This window comes from Tyto alba, unplaced genomic scaffold (assembly GCF_018691265.1).
Source record: "Tyto alba isolate M040663 unplaced genomic scaffold, T.alba_DEE_v4.0 Super-Scaffold_40, whole genome shotgun sequence".
Lineage (NCBI taxonomy): Eukaryota > Metazoa > Chordata > Aves > Strigiformes > Tytonidae > Tyto > Tyto alba.
This window is the reverse complement of record NW_024881316.1, coordinates 29155052-29177885: the sequence shown is the minus strand read 5'-3', so window position 1 is coordinate 29177885 and position 22834 is coordinate 29155052. Positions and strand designations below refer to the sequence as shown.

At 37.1% G+C, this 22834-nt stretch overlaps 1 protein-coding gene across 4 annotated transcripts in view; it reads left to right on the top strand.

The window, feature by feature from the left end:
- The window catches only part of SH3YL1 (SH3 and SYLF domain containing 1), a 48505-nt gene extending 26369 nt beyond the window's left edge, over nucleotides 1-22136 (top strand). For all 4 annotated transcript variants that reach the window (XM_042802945.1, XM_042802944.1, XM_042802943.1 and 1 more), the window contains exon 10: nucleotides 21539-22136. In XM_042802945.1, coding sequence (XP_042658879.1) covers nucleotides 21539-21738 — 200 coding nt within the window. In that variant the 3' untranslated portion in view covers nucleotides 21739-22136. The remainder of the gene's footprint in view (nucleotides 1-21538) is intronic.
- Nucleotides 22137-22834: the final 698 nt, after the last annotated feature.

The following is a 22834-nucleotide window of genomic DNA, read 5'->3' as shown; positions in this document are numbered from 1 at the left end:
TCTTGTATAAATGACACTTCCTGCAAGAAATGTTGTCTCATGCTCAGCTTTTGCTTACCTTACAAGCTTGACATGATGAATTTTGCTTTCTATTGCAGATTGTATTTCCATAGGTAACAGTACAAATGCTATCTGAATCCACAAAGTGTTACATGTTTCTAAAGGCTAAAGAGTTGTTACACAGGGAAAAATCAAGACTGAAGTCAGTTTCTGAGTGTCTCAATACTGTAGCCTTAAGTGCATGTTGATGGGAGACTGGAAGAGAGTTGCAGTCCCATTCACATCAATAACAGAGGATGTATTAATGCGCGGTGATGGAATAGAAGGAGCCTTAAGGCCATACCTTCTGTCAGTAATCTCTTCCTGCCTGTTTATAGTCCAGATGATTTCAACAGAGCTTCCTAGCAGCTGTAGCTCATACTAGCCAATCTTTCCTGCAGGATTAGTTGCTGCAACAGATTTTCTACAGTGATCTGAAAAAAAATATACATTTTTTGGTGTCTTTCTAGTTTAGGGAAAAAAAAAAAAAAAAAAAAAAACAACAAAACCAAACAAACACTTTTTGGGTAACTAATAGAAGAGTACATGAAATCAGTATTTAGGAAGCTACATTTTAGGTGTAACGGTTAGTGCAGGGCTAGGTTTTCATGAGCAACAAGCTTGTCTGGGTTTCCAGTAGTAAGGATTTGCTTTTGTGAGTGAGAGGGGAGGCTGGCATTGTAGGAGGAGGCTTTGGTTTTGCAACAGTTACAGAAGTAGTAAGAAGGTTGAAAATTGATTCTTCTCATTAGGTGGAAGAAGACCTAGACTTGTGGATGAAACATTTAATTATTTTATGCGGACCTGAATTATCTAGATAGGTAATATAATATAACCTATTTCAAATACAAGAAGAATGTTAAATGAAAAACATGTTTTTCTGAACTGATAACATGATACTTTAACTCAGACACAAGTAGATTGTTTTCATGTAACTGAATAATGCTTGAGGTGATGCATTTAGTTGTAAAATGAAGTTCAGTAATGCTTTAAAATGTTTCCAGAAACTTGGAAATACCACAAATTTTATTTAAAAATAAATATAATTTGCAGAGACCTTTTTACAATTCTGGAAGAAGGAAAAAAACAAAACAAAACAAAAACACTAATAGCTGATACAGTTATTGTGATTCAGTGAAGTATGAAGTTTCTACAACAGTAGGCTGTTCAGATAAAGAAATCAGATTTGCTTCCAAGTATGAAAGTTCATGCCTCCTCCTTTACTAGAATTAGGGATTTGCAGCTTCATTTTTCTATTTGTCCCCTCTATGTTGTACAATCTAATAAATGGATTTACTGGTCCTTCCAAACTTTATCACCACAATCTAGCTTTACTTCATCTGGATAGAAGGCTTCTGAGGAGTTCTGTACCACATCTGTAATATAAATGACCAGTGGTTCTTCAGTGGACTACTTGGGCATTGTAGGCTCAGGAGAAGTTTATTTTATTAGGACAGTTTTTTTAGATACATTAGGTTGATAGCTTGTCACACTAGAATATCTAATCCTAGATATTAGTTTTTCATTAGTGTTATGAATTCTAATTATTTCTGCTTGAGATTCTGCCATGGAGCAGCAATGAACCAAAAACGTAGATAAATGGTTACCTGTCTGTCCTCCTAACAGGTTGCTGAATACTATACAATTCTGAAAATGGTGCAGTGATGTAGTTTCCCAACTGAACTGGTACCAGCAGGAGTAGCGATCTGCTAGTAAATCAAGAGTGGGGTTGAAGTGAATGTTGGTGAGAACTGAATCAATGACAGGCAATTTGTTGAGAATCAGAAGTCAGGCATTTTTTTACTTCAGCTCAGCTAATTGGAAAAGGACTGGGTCACATGTTTGGAAAAGAATCGCTTAAAATTGTCAAGATGCTGAAACAATCAGGACAAAGACTTGAGGCAGGAATAGGGATGAAAATGCAAAAAACGTTTTCCTTCCACAGTTCTTTCATGATTCATTCACAATTATTAAAAATCATTATGGGCTTGAGTTCTCTGGCCTTGAAAATGCAGACTTGCTTAGTGTTTCGTTCTGCCTCTGCTCAGTAATGTGTTCCCTTACACGAATTTTTATGAACAAGAGGATGAGTCTGTGACTACAGTACTGTAAGACAAAATGGTCATCATAAACACAAAAGTGGTTCTTTTTGTAGCAGTGTAAGTATTTTGTCATAATTTGGAGACAGTAATGATGCCATTTGCATCTTTCAAGCAGTCATACGATTTGTTTAAGAAATTGATAAGAACTTATGCCTGTAAAGACTTAAGTGTTCAAGGTGTTATTTTCTTCAGATTTCTCTCAGAAACAGTGGCTTTCTTACCTTTCACAACTACTTGAACTAAGTATTTTAAAATCTAATTTTATCTTGGGGACAATGTGTGCCCTGTTCTTTTGGTTTTTGAACTGAATAAATCATCTGTCTGCACACATTGAACTTGTAAAAACTATTGTGCATAAAATCATCACACCCAAACTTGATTAGTAAAACTTAACCGCCCCCCCCCCAAAAAAAAAACCCTCACCTTGAATTGTAACTAGTTTTTTCCAGCAGAAACTTTTAACTTTGAAAATAATATGAAAATATTAACAGATTATTACTGCCCCATTAGGCATATATTTTTATTCTTACATATTGAAATAAGTGCTATATCAAGCCTCCTGATGAAGACATGGAAGCAGATGAGAAATTTGTCACTGTTTTTCAGAAGCTAAAAAAAAACCTCCTTCCTTCAATCACTGTTTGAGTGATTTGTCAACTTCATTATTAAAAATTCATGCCTTCCCATGTGAATTTGTCTGCAGCTTTTAGACAGTGATGTTTGTTGTGGTTTTCTTCACTATATTAAAGAGCCCTTTCCTACTCAGATTTTTTTCTTCCCCTCTTGTTCCCTTTGAGACACTCATGCTGTAATCAGATCACCTTTTGATCTTGATCTTTCTTCTGATTGCTAAGCAAATTGATGAGCTCTTTGTCGTAAGTCATTTCCTCTTTCCTCGCAAATTTAAAACAGTGCTACAAATAGCAAGTTCTGAGATGTGTGCTCACTGAGATCAATAAGGTTTGAGCTCCTAAAAGCCATAATGAATTTGGACTAAACTCCAGTCCTTACCTTTTTTATTACTTATTAATTTATTTATTTGAACCTTCTGACATATTGCTACTCTACGTTAAAACATTGAGACAATAGCAGCCCTTTTTGATTAGGTCGTACCATGAGGTTGTGTTAAACTGTGTTAACTAAATCCCCCTCAGAGATGCTGCTTTTCATGGTTACGATTCTCCAGGAATCAGGTCTGGCCCAATTCTCCATAATTTCGGAGATGATTGCAGTGTTTCTTTCAGTAATTTATGAATGCCAGATGGTTCAGTAGATCTATGAAAATCTGTTTGCTGTGAGAATTCCAAGACAGCTTTTCATGCCTCCTGAAATGTATTTTGTCAAGGAAACTTGAGGGTCTGTATATGAATTTCTTTATGTTGGTACATTATGGGTTTTTTCTGTGGCCAGTTAAAAACGTGTTAACTAAGACAACACAATTGTATGGACTAAGAACTCAGACTGCTTCTGAGGTAAGAAGCTTTTTTAAAAAAAAATTGTTTTGCAGCTCTCTAAGGGCAATAGCATAATTTTTACTTGTGACTTCACCTCCTGTTTCACTTACTTTACTTTCATGCCTGATCTGCAGTTCGGTTTCCATCTGACTTATGATCTTTGTTATTTTTAGAGCTCTACCCTGTATAATAATATTGATCAAATTTAGGGAAAAGACAAAATATAATGTGAAACGTGGACAACATTCTAGCTGTCTGCATTAATTGGTACCTCTAATTATGTGTACTGCTGAGCATGTTTAAACACAGTGTAGCAAAACAATGGAATTTTTAGTTAGAGCTGCTGAAAGAGAGCATCACTATGTGCTTGCAACTTTAAAATAGACTTGCTTTGCTAAATGTATATTGAAGCAATCGCTTTATTTTTCTGTTATGCTTCTTTTAACTTAGTTGTAACAAAACTAGTGCTATTTTGGAACAATTTAACAATTTAAATGGAAATCTAACATTCAGCTATTTATATCAGCTATGCAGTTCCACATTTAGAAATAATCCACTGACAAATTCTGACAACTACACTATAAAAGAAACGTAAGTGCGCTCAAATGTCCTCTTGATGAGTGACTTTTGGCTTGGGCATTTTTATTGTAATTAAGACTAAACACCACAATAGTAAAGTAAAAGTATTTAATCAGTTTGGGAGCCAGTAAAATTCAGGTATCTCTGATCTCAGGCTAACTTTTCCTGGTGCAATACCTGAATTGTTGCTTTTCCTCTGTTGTCAGAAAGGATACACTTAAAATCTGTCATTCTAGAATATTGTCAGTGTTGCAATTTTTGCTGCTTTCTGTCTGCTCTGGATCAAGATGATTTAAAATGGTGTCATCATTTTGAAGGTTCACTTACCAACTCGAATTGTAGTAAAAATGAATTAAAAGCTTTTAGTTAACTAAAATTATGAAATGTTTTTTTGTATCATGCTATCTGTATAGACCTGGAAGGGAGAAGGAATCCAAAACCTGTTGTTTTTAGGGTGGAGAAGGGTTCCATGGTTCACAATGAGGAGAAAAATGCATTTTGCTTTTGAACTGGAAGTGAAATTACTCATGAAAACATGATTTATTTCTGTTGCTGAGTCTGGCTGATATTTCAGAAAAGTTGGTCCTGAGTCATTTTCATAGACTGTACAATTTTATAAATCTATTCATTAATGGGATTATGAGAACTCAGAAATAAATAATTTGCTCCACCTGATGAAGTGCTGATAAAGGAAGTCATTCTTTCAATTGAATTTCCCATATTTTCCTGTCATATTTCTGTGCTGTTATTCACTCATTGTAGATAAGGAAGTTAAGCAGTTAATCAAATTGTTCTCCTATTGTGTGTCTTCATGGGAAAGTGGAGTAGATAGTCTTTATGGTAAATAAAAGATACTGATTAATTGAAAACTGGATAAAATAATGAAAATAAAATGAGATATATGAATATTCCTTTAGGTGCTGTGGATGTCTGTTGTGTATTTGGAACTGAAAACAAACTACTTCTCATTCTTCAGTTCATGAATTACTCATTTTCCAAGAGCAGAGATTTGCTCTAGGATCGAGTAGAACTATTTCACATTGTAAGCAAGAACCCTCATAAAGTTGTGCAGTAATCTGTTCCTTCTATAGTATAATTTGAGGAGGAACTCTAGCAGATTATAAACTGTAAAATCAGTAAGTTCAGTTTGACTAATAGATATTTGTTTTAGAAAATTTTTCCAGAGTGAGATATATGATGTATCTCATAATCCTTCATGACATTGGCTACTAATTTACTAAACATGAAGTTAACCCCATGTAAATTAACTAAAGTACCTTTTTTTGTTGCTTGTTTCTAAGAGGTTTAGCTAAGATTGGTCTATTTTTGTGTTTTTCATGTCAAGGCTTGTGACATGTTTATATTTAGTTACCAGAAAAAATAAAACGTCCATCTGGTGGTCCCCCCCACTATTAATTTTCTTGTTTTTATGAGCTCTTTCTTAATACTAACCAAACCCAGGAAATCCCAGGAAATTATTTTTGAGACTATTTTTATCTCGGATTCACTTTTATTGGGATCATGCTATTACTCTCATGAATGTAATAAGTCAGATAATCAAGCTGCTTATGGCTTATGTTGTGGCAAGCTGAGAGAAAAATATGTAGCATGCAGGACTTCACTGGTCATGCTGAAACAAATAACTTACTGCATATAATCAGCTAACTCAAAATACAAGGCATAGAGAGACTGAGGCCAAATGTGCTAGGTTGAAATTGGGATCATTCTAATGTGTGCCTGCATTGACAGAGAGCTGTTATGCTAAATATGAACGAGATATCCTGGCATGGGGAGCAGTATTTTTTTTTTCTTGGCATTTTTTAATGGCTTGGAATAAAAATTATGAAGTTAGTGCTAAATCATAGGAAAATCTCAGTGCAGTCTATGCTTATTTTTTAAGTGTAAAGCACCACTAAACTGGTAATACTGATTTGCACCAGTTAAAATGTGAAATTGTTCATGTGAACATACAGACGTTAAATGATACGGGTTAAAGTCTTTTATCTAATGGTGGGGGTAAGAGTCTTTTGTTTGAAGCCCTTGTAAAGCATGCAGCTTAATGTTTTAGCATATTTATTAAATATATGCTTAAAAAATTGTTTCAAAGCTCTGTACTGCATTAGATAGTATTTTCTTTCTGTATTGTTCTAGTAGTAGGACAAAGGCAAGTTTAAATTGCTTTCTTATCTATTTATCTAGAAAAGCCTTTGTCATTATGGGAGCTTCTGCTTCATTAATACTAATAGAAGCCAAAGAGGACGGTCCCCAACATTCTCCTTATCACTGGTCAGAGACAGAAAGGAAATGGGAGGAAATGCTGCCTATCTGTTCCTGGAAGGATACTGACCATCTACTTTATATTAAGTACTAAGGGAAGACTCTGATAATATTTTCCTTTCTTTAGGAATTCATTGATTTTTACCCTGATGGAACAATCACTTTAAATATATTTTTACATGAGCAGTGAAATTAAGTGCTGTGGTTCCCCAAAAAGTGATGTGCTCTCTGTCACTGTTTTCAATCAGTATTTCACAAAACATTACCCTAAGAAACTGGCAGAAACTGTACAGGTTGGGCTTACTGCTTTTTTTTTTTTGGGGGGGGGGGGGGGGGGGCTGTAGATTGTTTCCCAGGCTGGGGTAAAAGCTAAGACTGATATCAAGTGACCTAGCTCACGTGCTAGTAGTAACACATTATTAGCAGAAATTTTGAATCTGACAGTACAAATATTTGAGCAGCAAGATTCACACAGTATATTCATTTTGAAATGTTAACTCAGTATGTGTAGAGGAAACATGGAGAAGCTTGTCAACATAACAAAAGACCCACAGATCATTCATAAATCATCAGTTTGACCGGAATAAAACGGTTCTCATTTTCATTACTGTACTGTATTTTTCAGAATATGAAGGTTATGCTTAGCATTGCATCTCAGCTCTTTCAGTGTGATTTCAGCACAGGCATTATTTGCATTAATGTAGTCTTGAACATAAAGTCCTTGACATTGATATAGTTTATTTGACCGTTTGAATGAAAATTTAAATGTTTTTTGGAAAGGCAGAAAAATCCAAAAAGTAATCAGCAAAAGTACTGTTATGGAAGTACCACCAAGCAGGAGGTGGTATTTTTATATCCTAAATATCAAATACATCCACAGATGCTTGACAAAAAAGGCACTTCTTTAATGCAAAAGCTGAGTGTGCCAAAACAAAGATAGAAAGCATTCCATCAGCAGATGAAGATGATGAGCCAGCATGTTCCCTAGTAGGCCAGAAACTCAAAAGCAGTGAAATATGTTTCATACTGAATGAGCTTAATTTGCATAGTAACTTAAACTTTAAATATAACCAGGTCTGTTTCAACCACCAATGAAACCACGGGTTTTGCTTGCTAGACATGACACCGTTCAGTAGTGACACAAGTTGGTGACATGGAAGCAGCTTTGGAATGGTCCATTTTACAGCTTACGTGGAAGAGCACAAAAATACTTGAGCCTTTTTCTGGGGTTTGTGAGTCTGTTATAAAAGCGTGCGTAATACCTCCGTTCCATGCATACAGATTTGCAGCTGATAATGAATTTCTTACCTGTTGAGGCTCTGGAGCAAAACTGAGGGTAGTGTAGCTTGTATGGAACATCTGTGGCTAACTTTGCTTTCTACTGTCTTTAACAACAAGTATTAAACATGGAATAGTTTTTTACAGCCACCATTTCTCTGTTAATGGAGAACATAGTTATTAAGTTATTCTGGAAATCAACTGGAGGGCTCTGTAACACTGGAAACCTGGACAAAATACCTAGTTGAAGTAATACGTAATGTCTAGCTCTACAATTAATTCAGAAAATAGGGTTTGCCAAAACAGTTCCTATGGAAATGGAAGAGGGCTTAACATTTGGCTTTGCATTCCTTTCCAGGTCTGGGGTGTACATTTAGTACCGAGAGGTATTAAAGAGTATAGTCACTGGAATGATACAGGTCTGCCTTGATATTATCCAAGGAATCTTGAACATTTTGAAATTGACTTAAATCTACAGCTGATGTAACAAAACGGACATCAGGTGTTCTGGATATAGGACACTTGCCTGTAAGTGATTGTAGAATAGAGCAAAGCAACTGATGCCTGCCCACCCTCTTGAGAGCAGATTTGTGTAACTGATAGCTCAAATAGGCATTTGTGTGCTCATTTAAAGGATACTGCTTTATTGCAGTGTCAGTGAAGCTCAGTTACCCCAAAAAGTCCATCCTCGTTTTCTCAGTTAGGAAGAAGGAATAGTTACTGGATTTCAATGCTGAATTTAAATACTTTGAGAATCTTAAGCTTTTTTTTCAGAAAATAAAGACAAGTGGTTTTGTTTACTTGCCCAAAACAAGCCATAGCTAGTGGCAAAACAGCTAACGCAAGAGATTATTTGTTCTGAGTGTGATTTGCTGAATATCATGTCTCCTGACCTTTGATCAGATGAGTATTATTGGAGATTAATTGGATCAATGATGACATATGACATACTTCAAGTATCTCTACAGAACAACTTATGCTTATATCTGATTGTAGCAGATTAGTACCTGCAGATATAAAATGTCAAATCTACCGTGCATATTTAGGCCTTCCCAGACATCTGTTCAGTGAGATTTGAGGTTGTTGTTTTGTGTATGCTGAGGGTTTTTTGAGGTGAGTCTGCATTTAAAAAACAAAATTAAAAAGGCCATTAAGGAAATTAGTAGTTTCATGTGGATAGGACATTTGAGATTTCACTTGTAAGATTGAACAAATACTTGGTTTGTAATTTGTTCAGAAATAACCAAAATGAAATTTGTAAATAGATAGATTTCTGTTCTGCTCTAGAAGCTGAGATAAGACCCTTTCGTCTTAGGTTAAAGGCTGAGAGGTGTGATCTGAGAATATGGAAAATGAAACACATTAAGTTGAAAAAAAGAACTGATCTGTATACTTTTGTGATTCAAGAACTTAAATTATTTTCATGACTTCTAGTATTTAGGATATAGTTGGACTACTGTTATTTTTTCCTGAATGAGAGTTGCATGGAGACTACTGCATGTGCTAATGCCTACTTAGAAATACAATTTGTTGCCACACAGGACCTGAAAAGTTAATTTCTTCAGAGAGTCCCAGTGTGTAACATACTGCAATGATTCTGCTTTATCCCTTTTTCCCACCCCCCACTGTCTGGTATTTCATCTTGTCATGGCTTTCTTTTCTCAAAACATCTTTTCATTTACAGCCCTCTTTATCTGTGTGCAGTAACTCATATGGCACTTCTTTCATCCTTTTTCTGACTTTCCTTACTTCACTTCATCTTAAGTCTTCAAACACAGACCAGTTGTCACTTTGCAAAGATGATGCTGCTTTGGGCCTATCACCAGGCATAGTGAATGATAAAACCTGAGAATGGACATTGCCCAATAAGTGTCCAGTAAGTGAATCTTAACATTATAAGGTATGTTGTTTCTGCTTATCATGACACTGTAACCTAGGTAATTCAGTAATCTGACTTAACTATCTGTGAACATGAACTCAGGATCACCTTTGTGGTTCTGAGCCCCAACTTTGAGCCAAAGTTCACAATACCTAAACAGTACTATCCATAAGTAGTTTCTAACAAATAAAACCTCAGAATTCAAATAGCATCAAAGCATGGACTATTAATTGCATTAAACTTTTACATCCATCAAACATTATGAAGTATTTAGTGGACTATACCTAAAGAGGTCTTAAACTCCGGGATGCCAATTTTCCAAAAGTCACATGGAATAAGATACTGTATCTGTCATGTTTTTATTATTGTATGTGGTCTTAAAGTGGATATTTTGAAGCAGCGTTGTTTCAATAGTTTAGAAAATCACACTGGAAATATTTTTTTTCTTTGTTTACATTCTAGCAAGTAAATGAGCCAGTCCTTTTTAATAAAGGAATTTCACATAATATATGCAAGAGGTTTTTAAATTTGAGGAAATATTTATACTGGTACTCACATCTATTGCAAGCCATTTATTTCCTATTTCAGTAACAGAATACTGTTTTCTGCTGCAATTTTCATCATTTTTGTTGCTTTCTAAATTCTGAGTAGAAAAATTAGTTGTAACGAAAGACTTTGTATGTGTGCATGTAGTTAGTAATAAACATACAGTTATATACTTTTGTAGCTTTATTTCTTTATATCCTAGAGTATCTTTTTCTGTGTTTTCAGAGATATTCTGTGCGTTTTTTTACTGTTATCATAACATAAATGAAATAGTTTCCACTGTTTTGTTTCTAAGGACACAAGTTTAGTCGCGTAAATGCATGCCTTCAGACAAATGAACTGTTTCTAAGATCATCTCTTAGAATATCAACAAAGTGAATCTTTAATTATTTCTTTGTTCTAACTCATTAGAGTGGGACTCATTAGAATTATTATGATCAAAGCTGCTGTTAATTCACGTATCTTTTAATTTAAAACTAGTATTCCTTCTTGTTTCAAAACTTCCTTAAAAGCAATTACAAATTGTAGTAGTGACGTAAGGCATGAGATCTTTAAAATTAAAGGACTGAACAGCTTGCAGGAGACTGACATGTAGGCATAATCATGGGTTTCCTTAAAAATCCAGCACGAAGCTTTACATTTTTCTTCCACACATTCCCTCTCAGTTCCCTTCCAATGCTGCTTTGACTATTCCTGACACAATTAACCTAAGAAATCAAATCTCTGTAGGGCATAGCTTTTATGTTCATAAATTATTTTCATAACTGCTATTTAACATAATAGTTCAAAAATAGACGTAAAATATAATGGAAACCAATGGGATAAGTTCAGATGTATTAAAAGGTACATGCTCCCAGTATGACTGATCACACATAACCAAGACATCAGATTTGCCTTCTTGAAAAAGGTGCTATATGACTGAGACTATCAGTAGTTTCAGCTTCAGAATCCTTTGGAGAAAATAGAGCTGAAGATTTAGCATTACATCAGACAACACACAGTCCAATTTCTCTCTCCATATTGGTGGTCCAGCACACAGTTAGTGCTTTGACTTCATCCTGATTAATGCTATTCTTAACTGTTTTTTAAATTAATATCAACAGGTCAGTTTTAGGCCTATTTCCTCAGTCTCTTTGAAATAGCTGCACCATTTAATTCATCCACTGGTATTTCTTCTTCTGGCGAGGACATATATAAAGGCACAAATCACAAATACATCTCTATTTTCCCTCCTAACTTTCCATCCCTATAGTCTTCTGTTTGCTGGCTTCCTTTTTTTCTCTTTGGTAACCTGGGAACAGGTTCCATTTTTGTACACGGAGACTTCTCTCCATGCAAAACCTGCTAAAATTAAAACAGTTTATAGAACTGATGACTTCTTGTTGTATTACTGATCATCAAACTAATGAGAAACATCTGTGTTCAATATTGTATTTTGTTGAATTCTAATATGGTTCTGGCTTTAGAGGTCTGGGATTTGGAATACATCCATTCATATTCAAAATCTATAGCTCTCTGTATTAAAGTTTCTTTATCATAGGATCATAGAGTGGTTTGCGTTGGAAGGGACCTTAAAGATCACCTAGTTCTAACCCCCCTGCCATGGGCAGAGACACCTTCCACTAGACCAGGTTGCTCAAAGACCCATCCAACCTGGCCTTGAACCCTTCCAAGGAGGGGGCAGCCACAACTTCACTTGGCAACTTGTTCCAGTGCCTCACTGTCCTCACAGTAAAGAATTTCTTCCTGGTATCTAATCTAAATCTACCCTCTTTCAGTTGAAAACTGTTAGCCCTCATCCTATCCCTACCCTCCCTGATAAAGAGTCCCTCCCCATCTTTCCTGTAAGTCCCCTTTAAGTACTAGAAGGCCTCTATAAGGTCTCCCCAGAGCCTTCTCTCCTCCAGGGTGAACACCCCCAACTCTCTCAGCCTGTCATCATAAGGAAGGAGTTTCAGCCCCCTGACCATCTTCATGGCCTCCTCTGGAGTCACTCCAAAGGTCCATGTCCTTCTTATGTTGGGGTCCCCAGAGCTGAACACAATACTCCAGGTGGGGTGTCACAAGAGCTGAGTAGAGAGGGGGAAATCATCTCCCTCGTTCTGCTGGCCTTACTTCTCTTGATGCAGCCCAGGACACAGTTGGCTTTCTGGGCTGTGAGCGCACATTGCTGGCTCATAGTCAGTTTTCCGTCCACTAATACCCCCAGTCCTTCTCCGCAGGGCTTCTCTTAATCCACTCATTGCCCAGCCTGTATTTGTGCTTGGGATTGCCCCAACCCATATGCAGGACCTTGCACCTGGCCTTGTTGAACTTCATGAGGTTCGTGCAGGCCCACCTCTCCAGCCTGTCTAGGTCCCTCTGGATGGCATCCCTTCCCTCCACCATGTCGACCACAACACACAATTTGGTGTTGTTGGCAAACTTGCTGAGGGTGCACTCAATCCCACTGTCCATGTGCATGACAAAGATCTTAAACAGCACTTGTCCCACTACCGACCCCTGAGGAACACCATTTGTCACTGTTGTCCACTTGGACATCAAGCCATTGACCACAACTCTTTGAGTGTAACCATCCAGCCAAGTCCTTATCCACTGAGTGGTCCATCCATCAAACTAATGTGTCTCCAATTTAGGGACAAGGATGTTGTTTGAGACAGCGTTAAGTGCTTTACACAAGTCCAGGTAGATGACATCAGTTGCTCTTCCCTTATCCACCAGTGCTGTAACCCCGTTGTAGAAGGAATGTGTCACTGAGAAGGCATCCTTATCAGCCCTCTATTTTTCTATTAAGATTTCCCAGCTAGCTATCCTTTGTCCTTTTTCATTTGCTAGATAACATTTTCTGCAGACAATTCATAACTACCTTTGTTCCAGATCCATCTCTTTCTGCCTTACTCTGGTATTCTTTTGTTAATTGATTATGACTTCAAGCTAAAAATGATCAAATAGAATCTGAAACTGCCTGTTGCTGACTACTGAAGAGCACGTGTGATCTTCAAGATGAATTTCTTTAGGAATTCTCACTGCCTGAGCAGTGAGTCTTATAGTTTGTTTTCAGAATACCATTTCAAAGATACAGCCTTTTATTTCCCTGTCCACTTTTGTCCAGGCTTTTGTCCTGTTATGATTCAATTGTTGCAACATCGTTCTCTCTGACCTTTGCAAATTCAATATTCCCCTACTCTCATCTAGATTCAGTTCTTACTTCAAAGTTAATTTCCTGCCCTATCACTTTGCCCATCCTTTGCATTCCTCTACTGTCTCAGGTTAAGTATGTCTTTGAGCTCAAACAGAACCATAAGCTCTCCCTGCCAGATCCAGCTTTCCTCCTATTCTTGTGAATATTACAGGTTGAACTTAGCAGTTCACCTACCTACTTCAAAGTTAAACTTAAGCCATTTCTCTGCCTGCCTTTAGGTATTATTGTGGCCCAGTGCTGGTGCATTCCTCCAACCAAAATTTTAGGTCTTCAGTTCCTGCTATCATGAGCCCTAGCACTAATTCAGAAGCTATTCCTGTCTTTAGTAATTACCCTAATGCATTCAATTTACTACATGGTATTTCCTTTGACCACCCTTTGCCTTTCCCATTCTAATGCACAGTGTGCTGGATCCATCAGAAAATGTATCTCTTTGGTGCTTGCAGTTCCTACCCAAATCCTACCCATAATATAGCTCAATAAGCCTCAAGTTTGAAAATATGAATGGGGAGGGGCACCAGTAATTACTGTAAGAACTGAACCAGTTCAAACCACTATTAGCAGTGAGTTCAGAAGCTGCATAAGTGTTGTTGACTAGATTCTGTACTCAAATTCTAGTTCCACCCTTCCAGCTGACTTTGACTGTAATGCAGTAACTCATATCCACGTCAGAATGAACTGGAAGACATTTGTTGGTTTTGCTCTATCCTTCACCCATCCTGCAAGGATCCAGTGTTATCTGTTGGTTCCCAGATCTAGCTCTATTACTTGATGAGCACAGCAAATCCAGAATTATCTGTAAGATATTTACTCTTGCTATTTAATGCCTCATCTCATTCCTGATATTGCTTGTCCACCAGTGAGTCTTTCTCTTCAGGCCCTTACTTTATTAAACTCAGATCCTAGTCTTAACCCTAATAGTAGCCCTGTCGCTCTGTCAGTCCTAGGGTAAACTGGTTTGTTTTTGCAAAACAGAACAGCCATCCTAGCTCCTCATGGGACTGCTAGTGAGCTTAGCTTTTTATTACATGTTTGAATTCCTGCTGTCAGCCTAGCTTTATCATCACAACGCATACTTGCCCTTCCTTAGTAGACAAGCAGTTAAATAAGTTCTTTTGTTATAATTATTAGTTAAAGCTCAGCAATGGCCATGAGCTATTCAGCCTGAACCCTAATCTTTGCTGTAGGAGAAGACACTTTTGCAAGAATTGTCACAGGGGAATACTGCTCATTTCATGTAGCTTAAACCAAAGTCAGGATCAAAGTGTTCTATTAATTCACTAGTAGAAGATAATTAACAGTAATCTGTGAAGTATACATTCAGGTTCAATATCAGCATTATAGCAAATAAATCACAATATTAGACAACTACAAAAAGTTAATAAACACCTGAGGTTTCTTAACGTAACCGCCAAAATTTCAGTTGTACTTCCAGGCATGCATGCATATCAAATGTTATGTGTACAAAGCTTTACAGTCCTACACATCCCCTCTCACAGATAGTATGGGTTGTGAGCACACACAGTCTATTCTGGCAGTGCAGGTTCTCCTGCTTGCACAAACCTCTTGTTGGAGATGTGGGTACTGCAGCTCTAGGAGTGTTCGTGCAGCTCCCTACGCCCCCCTGAGCCCTATGTTGACAAGAAAGCCCCACCATGAGGTCACGTGCGCACAAAGAGATGTGAGTCCCTACTAGGTGTGCCTCATGCTGGCACTCCCCTAGTTGGGCACAGACTGGTCACAGTGTCTGACAGGACTCTGGCCTGGAGGTGATGCTGGCAAGGTGGCTTCCATTTGTATCAAACCAGGTATTAATTACTCCTGTTCTAATCCAAACTCTCTCCACCCCACTCCCACCAATTAAATTGTCATACTGCTTTTATACTCCAAGGTAACTTTGTTTCAAGAGTATCTGAAGTTTTTTTTCTGAATCACAAAATGGTTGCTGTTGGAAAGGACCTCTGGAGATTATCTAGTGCAACTCCATGCTCAAGCAGGACCACCAAGAACCAGTTGCCCAGGACCATGTCCAGATGGCTTTTGAATACCCCCAAGGATGGAAACTCCACCACCTCTCCAGTGCTTAGTCATCCTCACAGTAAAAAAATGTTCCCTGAACACAGCACCTCCTGTGTTTCAGTTTGTGCCCATTGCCTCTGCTTCTATCCCTGAGTATCACTGAAAAGAGCCTGGCTCCATCCTCTTTCCACCCTCCCCTCAAGTATTTATAGACATTGATGAGGTCCCCTGAGCCCTCCCTTCTCCAGGCTGAACAGTCCCAGGTCTCTCAGCCTTTCCTCACAGGAGAGATGCTCCAGTCCTTTCATCATCTGAATGGCCCTGTGCTGGACTGTCTCTAGCATGTCCGTGTCTCTCTTGTACTGAGGAGCTCAGAACTGGACACAGTACTCCAGATGTGGCCTCACCAGGGCTGAGTAAAATAGAAGGATCACCTCCCTTGACCTGCTGGCAATACTTTGCCTAATGCAGCCCAGGATACTGTTCTCCACCTTTGCTGCGGCGGCATGTTGCTGGCTTATGTAGAGCTGTTGAATCAGGCTAATGGTTGTCCTCTTTAACATGTCCAGTATGGACCTAATAATAGTCTTCCTTTTTAATATGATAATTTGGGGCAAACGTCCTTCAGACAGTTTAGTATAATCAATATATGTGTAGACACATATTATTTACACTCACAATCATATCTTAGCAGGTGGTGTTGTCCAGAACATTTGCTAAGCGTGGCTATTAAAGTTTCCTATAAACTCTTCATTGTTGTTGGCACCAACTATAATTTTTTACTCAGAGATTTGCAGGACCCAGTAATTAACCTAGTTCTTCAGCCTCCTTTGGATTCTTTCCTGAACTCTAATTATAAACTCAATACTAATCCTTCCAAACGAAAGCCCACTGTCCCATAATGGGTAAAGAACTAAGATTTCTGTCTGTTCACTGTTAGTTACAGCTCTCATCCTAAACCTACAAGCAATATCCAAGGCTTTCAGTGCCTCTGAACACTGTACTAGTGATAGGAAATCTTTTTGATACTTGATATATTTGTTTTTAAAAGCATAGGTGTTTGCATCTGCCTAGATCTATTAGCTGTTTTCCATCGTTTGGTCTGTTTGTTGCTTTTCTCTTACTTCTACTACAAAAACACGGTTCATGCGGTTGCTTAGTTTTCTAGGTCTTCATTTAACCAATGAGAATTCTATTACAGCTTTTCTGTAAGATGATACTTTTTGGTGGAGCTTTTATGCTAGCACTCTATAACTTCTGTCATCTCTGATGCTGGAGACTCATCTGACCTGTAACATTTTGTGTGGCAGTTCCAGTCACTTCTCTCTACATCTTTACAAAATAAAGAGAAAGTAAAAGTTAGTATGTTGAATGTGTTGCTCATTCAGATTGATTTTTAAATAACAAAAACTATAGCCATGCATTCTAAATGTTGCACTAAAAATTTGAGTAAGATAGACTATTCACTTTCAAGGAAAAATATATCTACTTAAGGAATCCCATTTTCATACAGTGTGTTGCATCCCAGGAGAACCTTTCAACTTCAAAACAAACCAGACCCAGAGCCCATTTACCAAAGTAGAGATTTAACAGAAAGTGCATAATATATGGATAATCAGCAACAGGATTACCCTGTAAGTCATCAGTCCCCTTGGTCAGATGGCTCATTGGTGGTGACAAGTGAGTCACAGGCTCCTTTTCTGCAAGATCTTTAATATGGTTTAGATGAACCCAGAACCAGCAGTAATAGTTCATGTTAGTTCACTTACATAGTTTTTATCGTGTAGGTGCACACATGACCCACAAAGTCATGCTAGCTCTCTAATCGCTGACAGCGAATTTTGCAACATAAATGTTTAGCAATCTTGCCACTAACCTCAAGCACATAAAACTTATTTCAGTGTTACTGCTGTGTCAATAGCCAAAAGCAGCACTTTACAATTCTCCTGCAAGCTCTTCAGCATCAGACATTCAGTGGCTAGGGTATATATGCATCTATGCCAATAAAATTAAATTTGGACCCCACAGCTGGGCTGCACTATTCTGTCTTCCAACTTGGCTTTAGTTTTTGAAAGCATAATAAGCTGAACCCAAAATGAAGTAAAATGCCTGTTTTCTAGAAACAAGTCTTAGAATCAGCCTGTGAGTTCACCAATATTTTACAAGTTCACATTAGAATGTGAAACTAGTGGCTACATCTACTAGTAAATTAAACAGTGTGAAGGCATGGGCTCGAGCACTATAACTCAGTTACCTATGTGGTTGTGTTGTTAGAAAGTTCCTCAGTGTTATTCTCACTTAGCACTTTCCCAGATAATTCATAGATGTGGTTTAGGAGTTATTACAATGTAGAAACCAGTAGGTAGTTTGGATGTGGCTCTCCTCACTGGATGGTGAGCGTTTGCTAAAATTTATGTGGCAAGTCTATGCCAGTTGGCCTTAAGGGGAAAGTCTCTGACACTCTTCAGCCAGTTGATAGAAATGTAGCCAGTGTATCTGTTCTACACAACTTTCTAGAAAATGCTTTCATTCTGTGGTAAATGTGCTGTAATTAAAGATAGTTTTATCGCTTTTTCATTCACTCTGGGGCTGGTACCACAGTGCACCCCAGAGGCCGTAAATTCACGCTAGTTTATACCTCATCAAGTCCTTAATTCATTGCAGTAATCCTCAGCAAAAAGTTCAAATCATTATGGTATGTAAGGATGAATAAAAATTAAAGGATATTGTGGTCAGAGCAGTTTGTTAGCAAGCATACGCCATACCCATGTATGCTAGAGCACTGAATATGTATGCTGGCTGCATGCACTAATTGATCTTCAGCCAAAATTTCTGTATGTCTGTTTTGACCACTGTGTTTGTAGAAGTGTTCTGTGTGTATTCAGATATCATTAATTAAGGATTTTCCACAATGTAGTTTGTTTTTATTCCAGTGTGCATACTCATAAATCTCAATGATTTCAGTATCGTATGCTGTATGTAGCACTGTAGCACCATCTTGTGTGAGCTGCAATGTGGTTTCAATATATGCATTCAGCAGTCTTCCTGTTGACTAGCACAATTTTATTTAAAACCCTTTTATGTAAAACTGAAATCAGGAAACAAGAACATTAAATATCTCCCCCATATAATATATGTGGTAGATTTCATAACAGTGCATTCATTTAAGAAATCTGTTTGTTAGGATGATCCATATAAATATGAGGCATGGGATGCTGCAATCTGGAGGCAATAAATAGGCATTTTATCTGGTTTATGCTACAAAAATACAGAATTCAAGCACAGAGATTAGTATCTTAGTGAGAAATAAAATGAAACTATAGTATAGGAAAGAGCTGCTAGGGAAAACAAAGTAGGAATTTTTATGAAATAGCTGACAAATATAAAGCTGAAAAATGCATTTAAATGATAGCAGGTAGCAAAGGGGGCAAGGAGCAGAACTCAGTGTTCATAATCAGCTGTAGTGCTTTGAGGTTTCTTTATGTTTGGAAAGATACACATGCACATCCCACAAAAGTGGGAAGGAAATGCATAAAACAATCCTGTACATACAACAGAGCAAACAATTATTGGAGGCATGATTGTGGTGCATCAAATTCACTCCTACACTTTAATATCTCACATGCAATTCTTCTGTTCCACTTTTTCATGCTTTAATTTGTGTCTAGTTTCCCTTCACTTTTCTTCCTACTTTTACTGAGCCAATTTCAGTATACTGAGTAGTTTTTGTAAGAGGAATTATAATCTTACTCTTTATGCAAGTTCAGGTAGCTATTACTTGCTGCCATTGCTATGAGTCCAGCATATTGAAATGATGGTGACAGTTCTTCTATTGAATGTAGTGAAAAGAAGCTCTCACTGCCACTTTTAACACTTTAAGTCTCTTCTTTTGCGCTGTCAATTATCTAATTTTTCCAAGTATATTAGCATAGTTTGGGCAGTTACAAATATATCGAAACTCTAACTCTCCTTAAGTGATTATCCATTTGAACAGTTAGGTGATGAAAACGTAGATGGTTAAGAACTCAAAGTATAAGAATTTATAGCCTTCATCATAACTTATAAAATGCACTTTTACCCATGCGTGTTGCCTGAATGTGACACAGGGGTGAAACACACTCTGTCTTCCTTTTTATATGCAACTGAGTCATAACTGTTTTCATGCCTTAGCACGTAGAGTCCCAAGCCACAGTATTTCCTTACTGTTCTTCAGTTAAAACTAGAAGTAAAATTCAAAGTGTCTTTTAGTTCTGTGAGTTTTGCTATGATTTCCTCAATCAAAATATCTAGCTTCAAACCATACTTTGCATGGGAACACATCATACCATCTCAACTGCATTAAATGCTTGAATTCTTGGAGGAAGGTCATGCGATTGCTGAATACTCAGTCTGTCAGGGTTTCAAGTGTGGAAGTAAAGAAATTTAGAAAAGCTCTATTGCTGCCTTTTTTTGGCCGCAGTGGAGTAGTGGAGATAAGAATCTGATAAACATGGGTATTCTCGTCTGGTTTTGTTTTCACATCAAAAGAAATAGTGGTGTGTGACTTTAGATCATGAGTATCGATATCAGGAGAGATAGGCTGTGTGATCAAGGAAGACAGCATTTGACTTCTCTGCAGCCAACACTCTCCCAGCATATGGCCAAATAGTTTTGTATTAATCTTTGGTGATGACTACAATGCAGATCATGAAGGGAAAGAACTGACCTGTAGAATGAACATAAATATTGATAGATGCTGGGAAAAAAAATCCATGCTGTTTATGCATACATTTGTAGTCCATTATTCTTCTCTGTCTGTCCCGTTTTAGCAGCAGTTTGTATTTGGGAGGCTTGGGGGAAAAATGATTTCTCTGCTTTCTTTTGAAGTGATAAAAGCAACTAGGAGATAAATTCTGTGGGTATCAGTTGTTGATGACAGACTGCCAAAAAAAAATTCTGTTGGTGTTTCTCTCACCATCCTTTCCAGCTCTGTACTTGCAATGTGTAGACTAAGAAGAGCCTGGGTTTCCCGTTTTGCAACACAGTTTCGGCAGCAAGCAGGTGTAGTGATTGATAAAAGCCTTTAGTTTCACATGCTTGAGCGTGTGTGCAACCATTGTGTCCTTATGACCTATATAACCTGAAATTTCTCCACCTGACTGTGTAATTGTCTTCATTGTTTCCCCTTAACTTGTCTTTCATTGCACCTTCCGTTTTTCACTTTTAGATGCATGCATGAGAGGGATTTAACTTTTTTCTAAATCGACATTAAGCAAATGCAAATATCTCATATAGTTCAGACAGTTAACAGAATTGAGAATAAACATAATTATTAGGAAATTTAAGATATTCACCTGGATTAAACGTTCAGTGGTATTAAACATTGAGATATTGGCTAAAAAAAGTGTCAACAGGAATGGAGGCTTGATAGTGGTATCCAAGACTTTAGATGATTTTAAACGAGATCAGAAGACTCATGACATGATTCCAACCCCACCTGAGGACTGTAAGAGTTATGTAACTGGTGGAAAGAGCATAAAAGCCATTTGTTTATGTGGTCTAAAATACCACTATGCAAGCCAAGTCACTTCCAGTACATCAAACCATAATCAATTCTTTCCACTAACGCATTTTGTACATTTTAACTTAAAAGATACACCAAAATCCTAGACACTGCAAACCGTATGGAAAGAGAAGGGAAGTGCTGTGAATATTTTGTATTTTACCATCCTATATCCTGAGTATTGATAAAAAAATCAAATCCTTGCTTTTAAGTTTTCCAGTTTCTATGAAGAAACTGTCACAGAGAGCACATACCAAAACTAAACCCCGAAAGTGGTTCTGTTCAGCAATCTCCCAGGAAGCGCTCACACTTTCTTCAACGTATCACTTTTGATCACATTGTCTCTTTGACCGTATGGGGCTTATATAAAAAATTGCTCATCTTTATTTTGTATAGAGTACTACTTCATTAAATAGACTGTGCTGATAGGCTAGAATCCAAATTTCACTTGCCTGAGAATGTGGTGGAAATGGGGGGTTTTTTTAATCAATGGTTTATGTGCTCAGATAAATTATTTTTATGTCTTTTTCACTGTTTTCTACTGTCTCTTAAAAATATTATAAGGACTTACTGTATGTGTAATTTAGTAATTTCCTTTTTATTTAATTTCTTTCACTTCAGGTAACTCTTGGAGTAATCCAGTAGAAGTGACAGCACTTTATTCATTCGAAGGACAACAGCCAGGTGACTTGACTTTTAAAGCTGGAGACAAAATCACAGTCACAACGAAAACAGATTCCCAGTTTGACTGGTGGGAAGGAAGAATGGGAGGACAAACTGGCATCTTTCCAGCCAATTATGTTGCCATAAGTAACAACTAAATTTGTATAGAAGAACATGTTGAAGCAGTAATATATTTACACTGAAAAATATATTTTAACTTTTCAGATTTTATTAAAATTAGGTTCTTGATCAAGAGTATTCTAATACAAAATTGAAATCCGTTAAATGACCTTAACTTTCTCCTAACCTTGTTTCTTAAATAAACTGTAGCTGATAGTCAATTTATGTTGAATTATTTTTGAGGAAGTTGCCATATAAAAAGTACTCCAGTTTATGTCTAGTTTCAATTCTCTCTTGCTAGATGGATTATTCTTTTTTTACATGGGGGAAAAATTATGAAAAATTCAGAACTAGACATGCTGAAAAAGTACTGATTTCTATTAAGTTATAATTTATGGTCTCTTTCTATAATAAACACACTCAAATTTGCTTCAAAGTATCTCTGAGTTCTTTGCTTTTACTAAACACAGATATTTTTTCACAGGTATGGCAAAAGAAATTATGTTTATATTTGTTTTTAAAAGTCACTTCAAGCATTGCAGTTTTACTTTGTAACTACTTTAGGTCTGCTCCCCAGTGTTTGTCCCTGTTAGGCATACAAAGATCTCTTTTGAAACAACTCTGTACTAGTTAAGCAGCTCAGCTTCTCTGATAGCTTGTCTTCTGTGGCCCTCATCTTTGAAGAATTAAGGCACTTCTGAAATTTTGTTTAATAAAAGGCATGAATAGTTCCTCCCAGAAAATATATAGGCTAATATTGTCCCTTGATTCCTGTAGGAATTTGTTCCACAGATGGGAAACAAAATAGATAAATCTCTGCCTGGTTCACAACTGAGCTTGCACAACTCTTCCTGCTTTTTCCCATTAAAGATTTTTTTAAATGTTTAATCTTTAAGGAAAGAACAACACAGAGTAAATTACAGAGTAAACAGAGTAAATTATTAACAGTAAGACAGGGAAGATACTTCTGTAGTATATACATAGTAGTAATGTATAGTACTGTCATTCTCGGATTTCAACTTAATTTTTGAGTATTTTTGTAAATCAGCTTCATTTTACAGATGCAGATACTGACTTGAAACTTGATGTGACAAGTCAGAACAGAGGTGAGAATGAAACTGAGTTTTTGAGAAC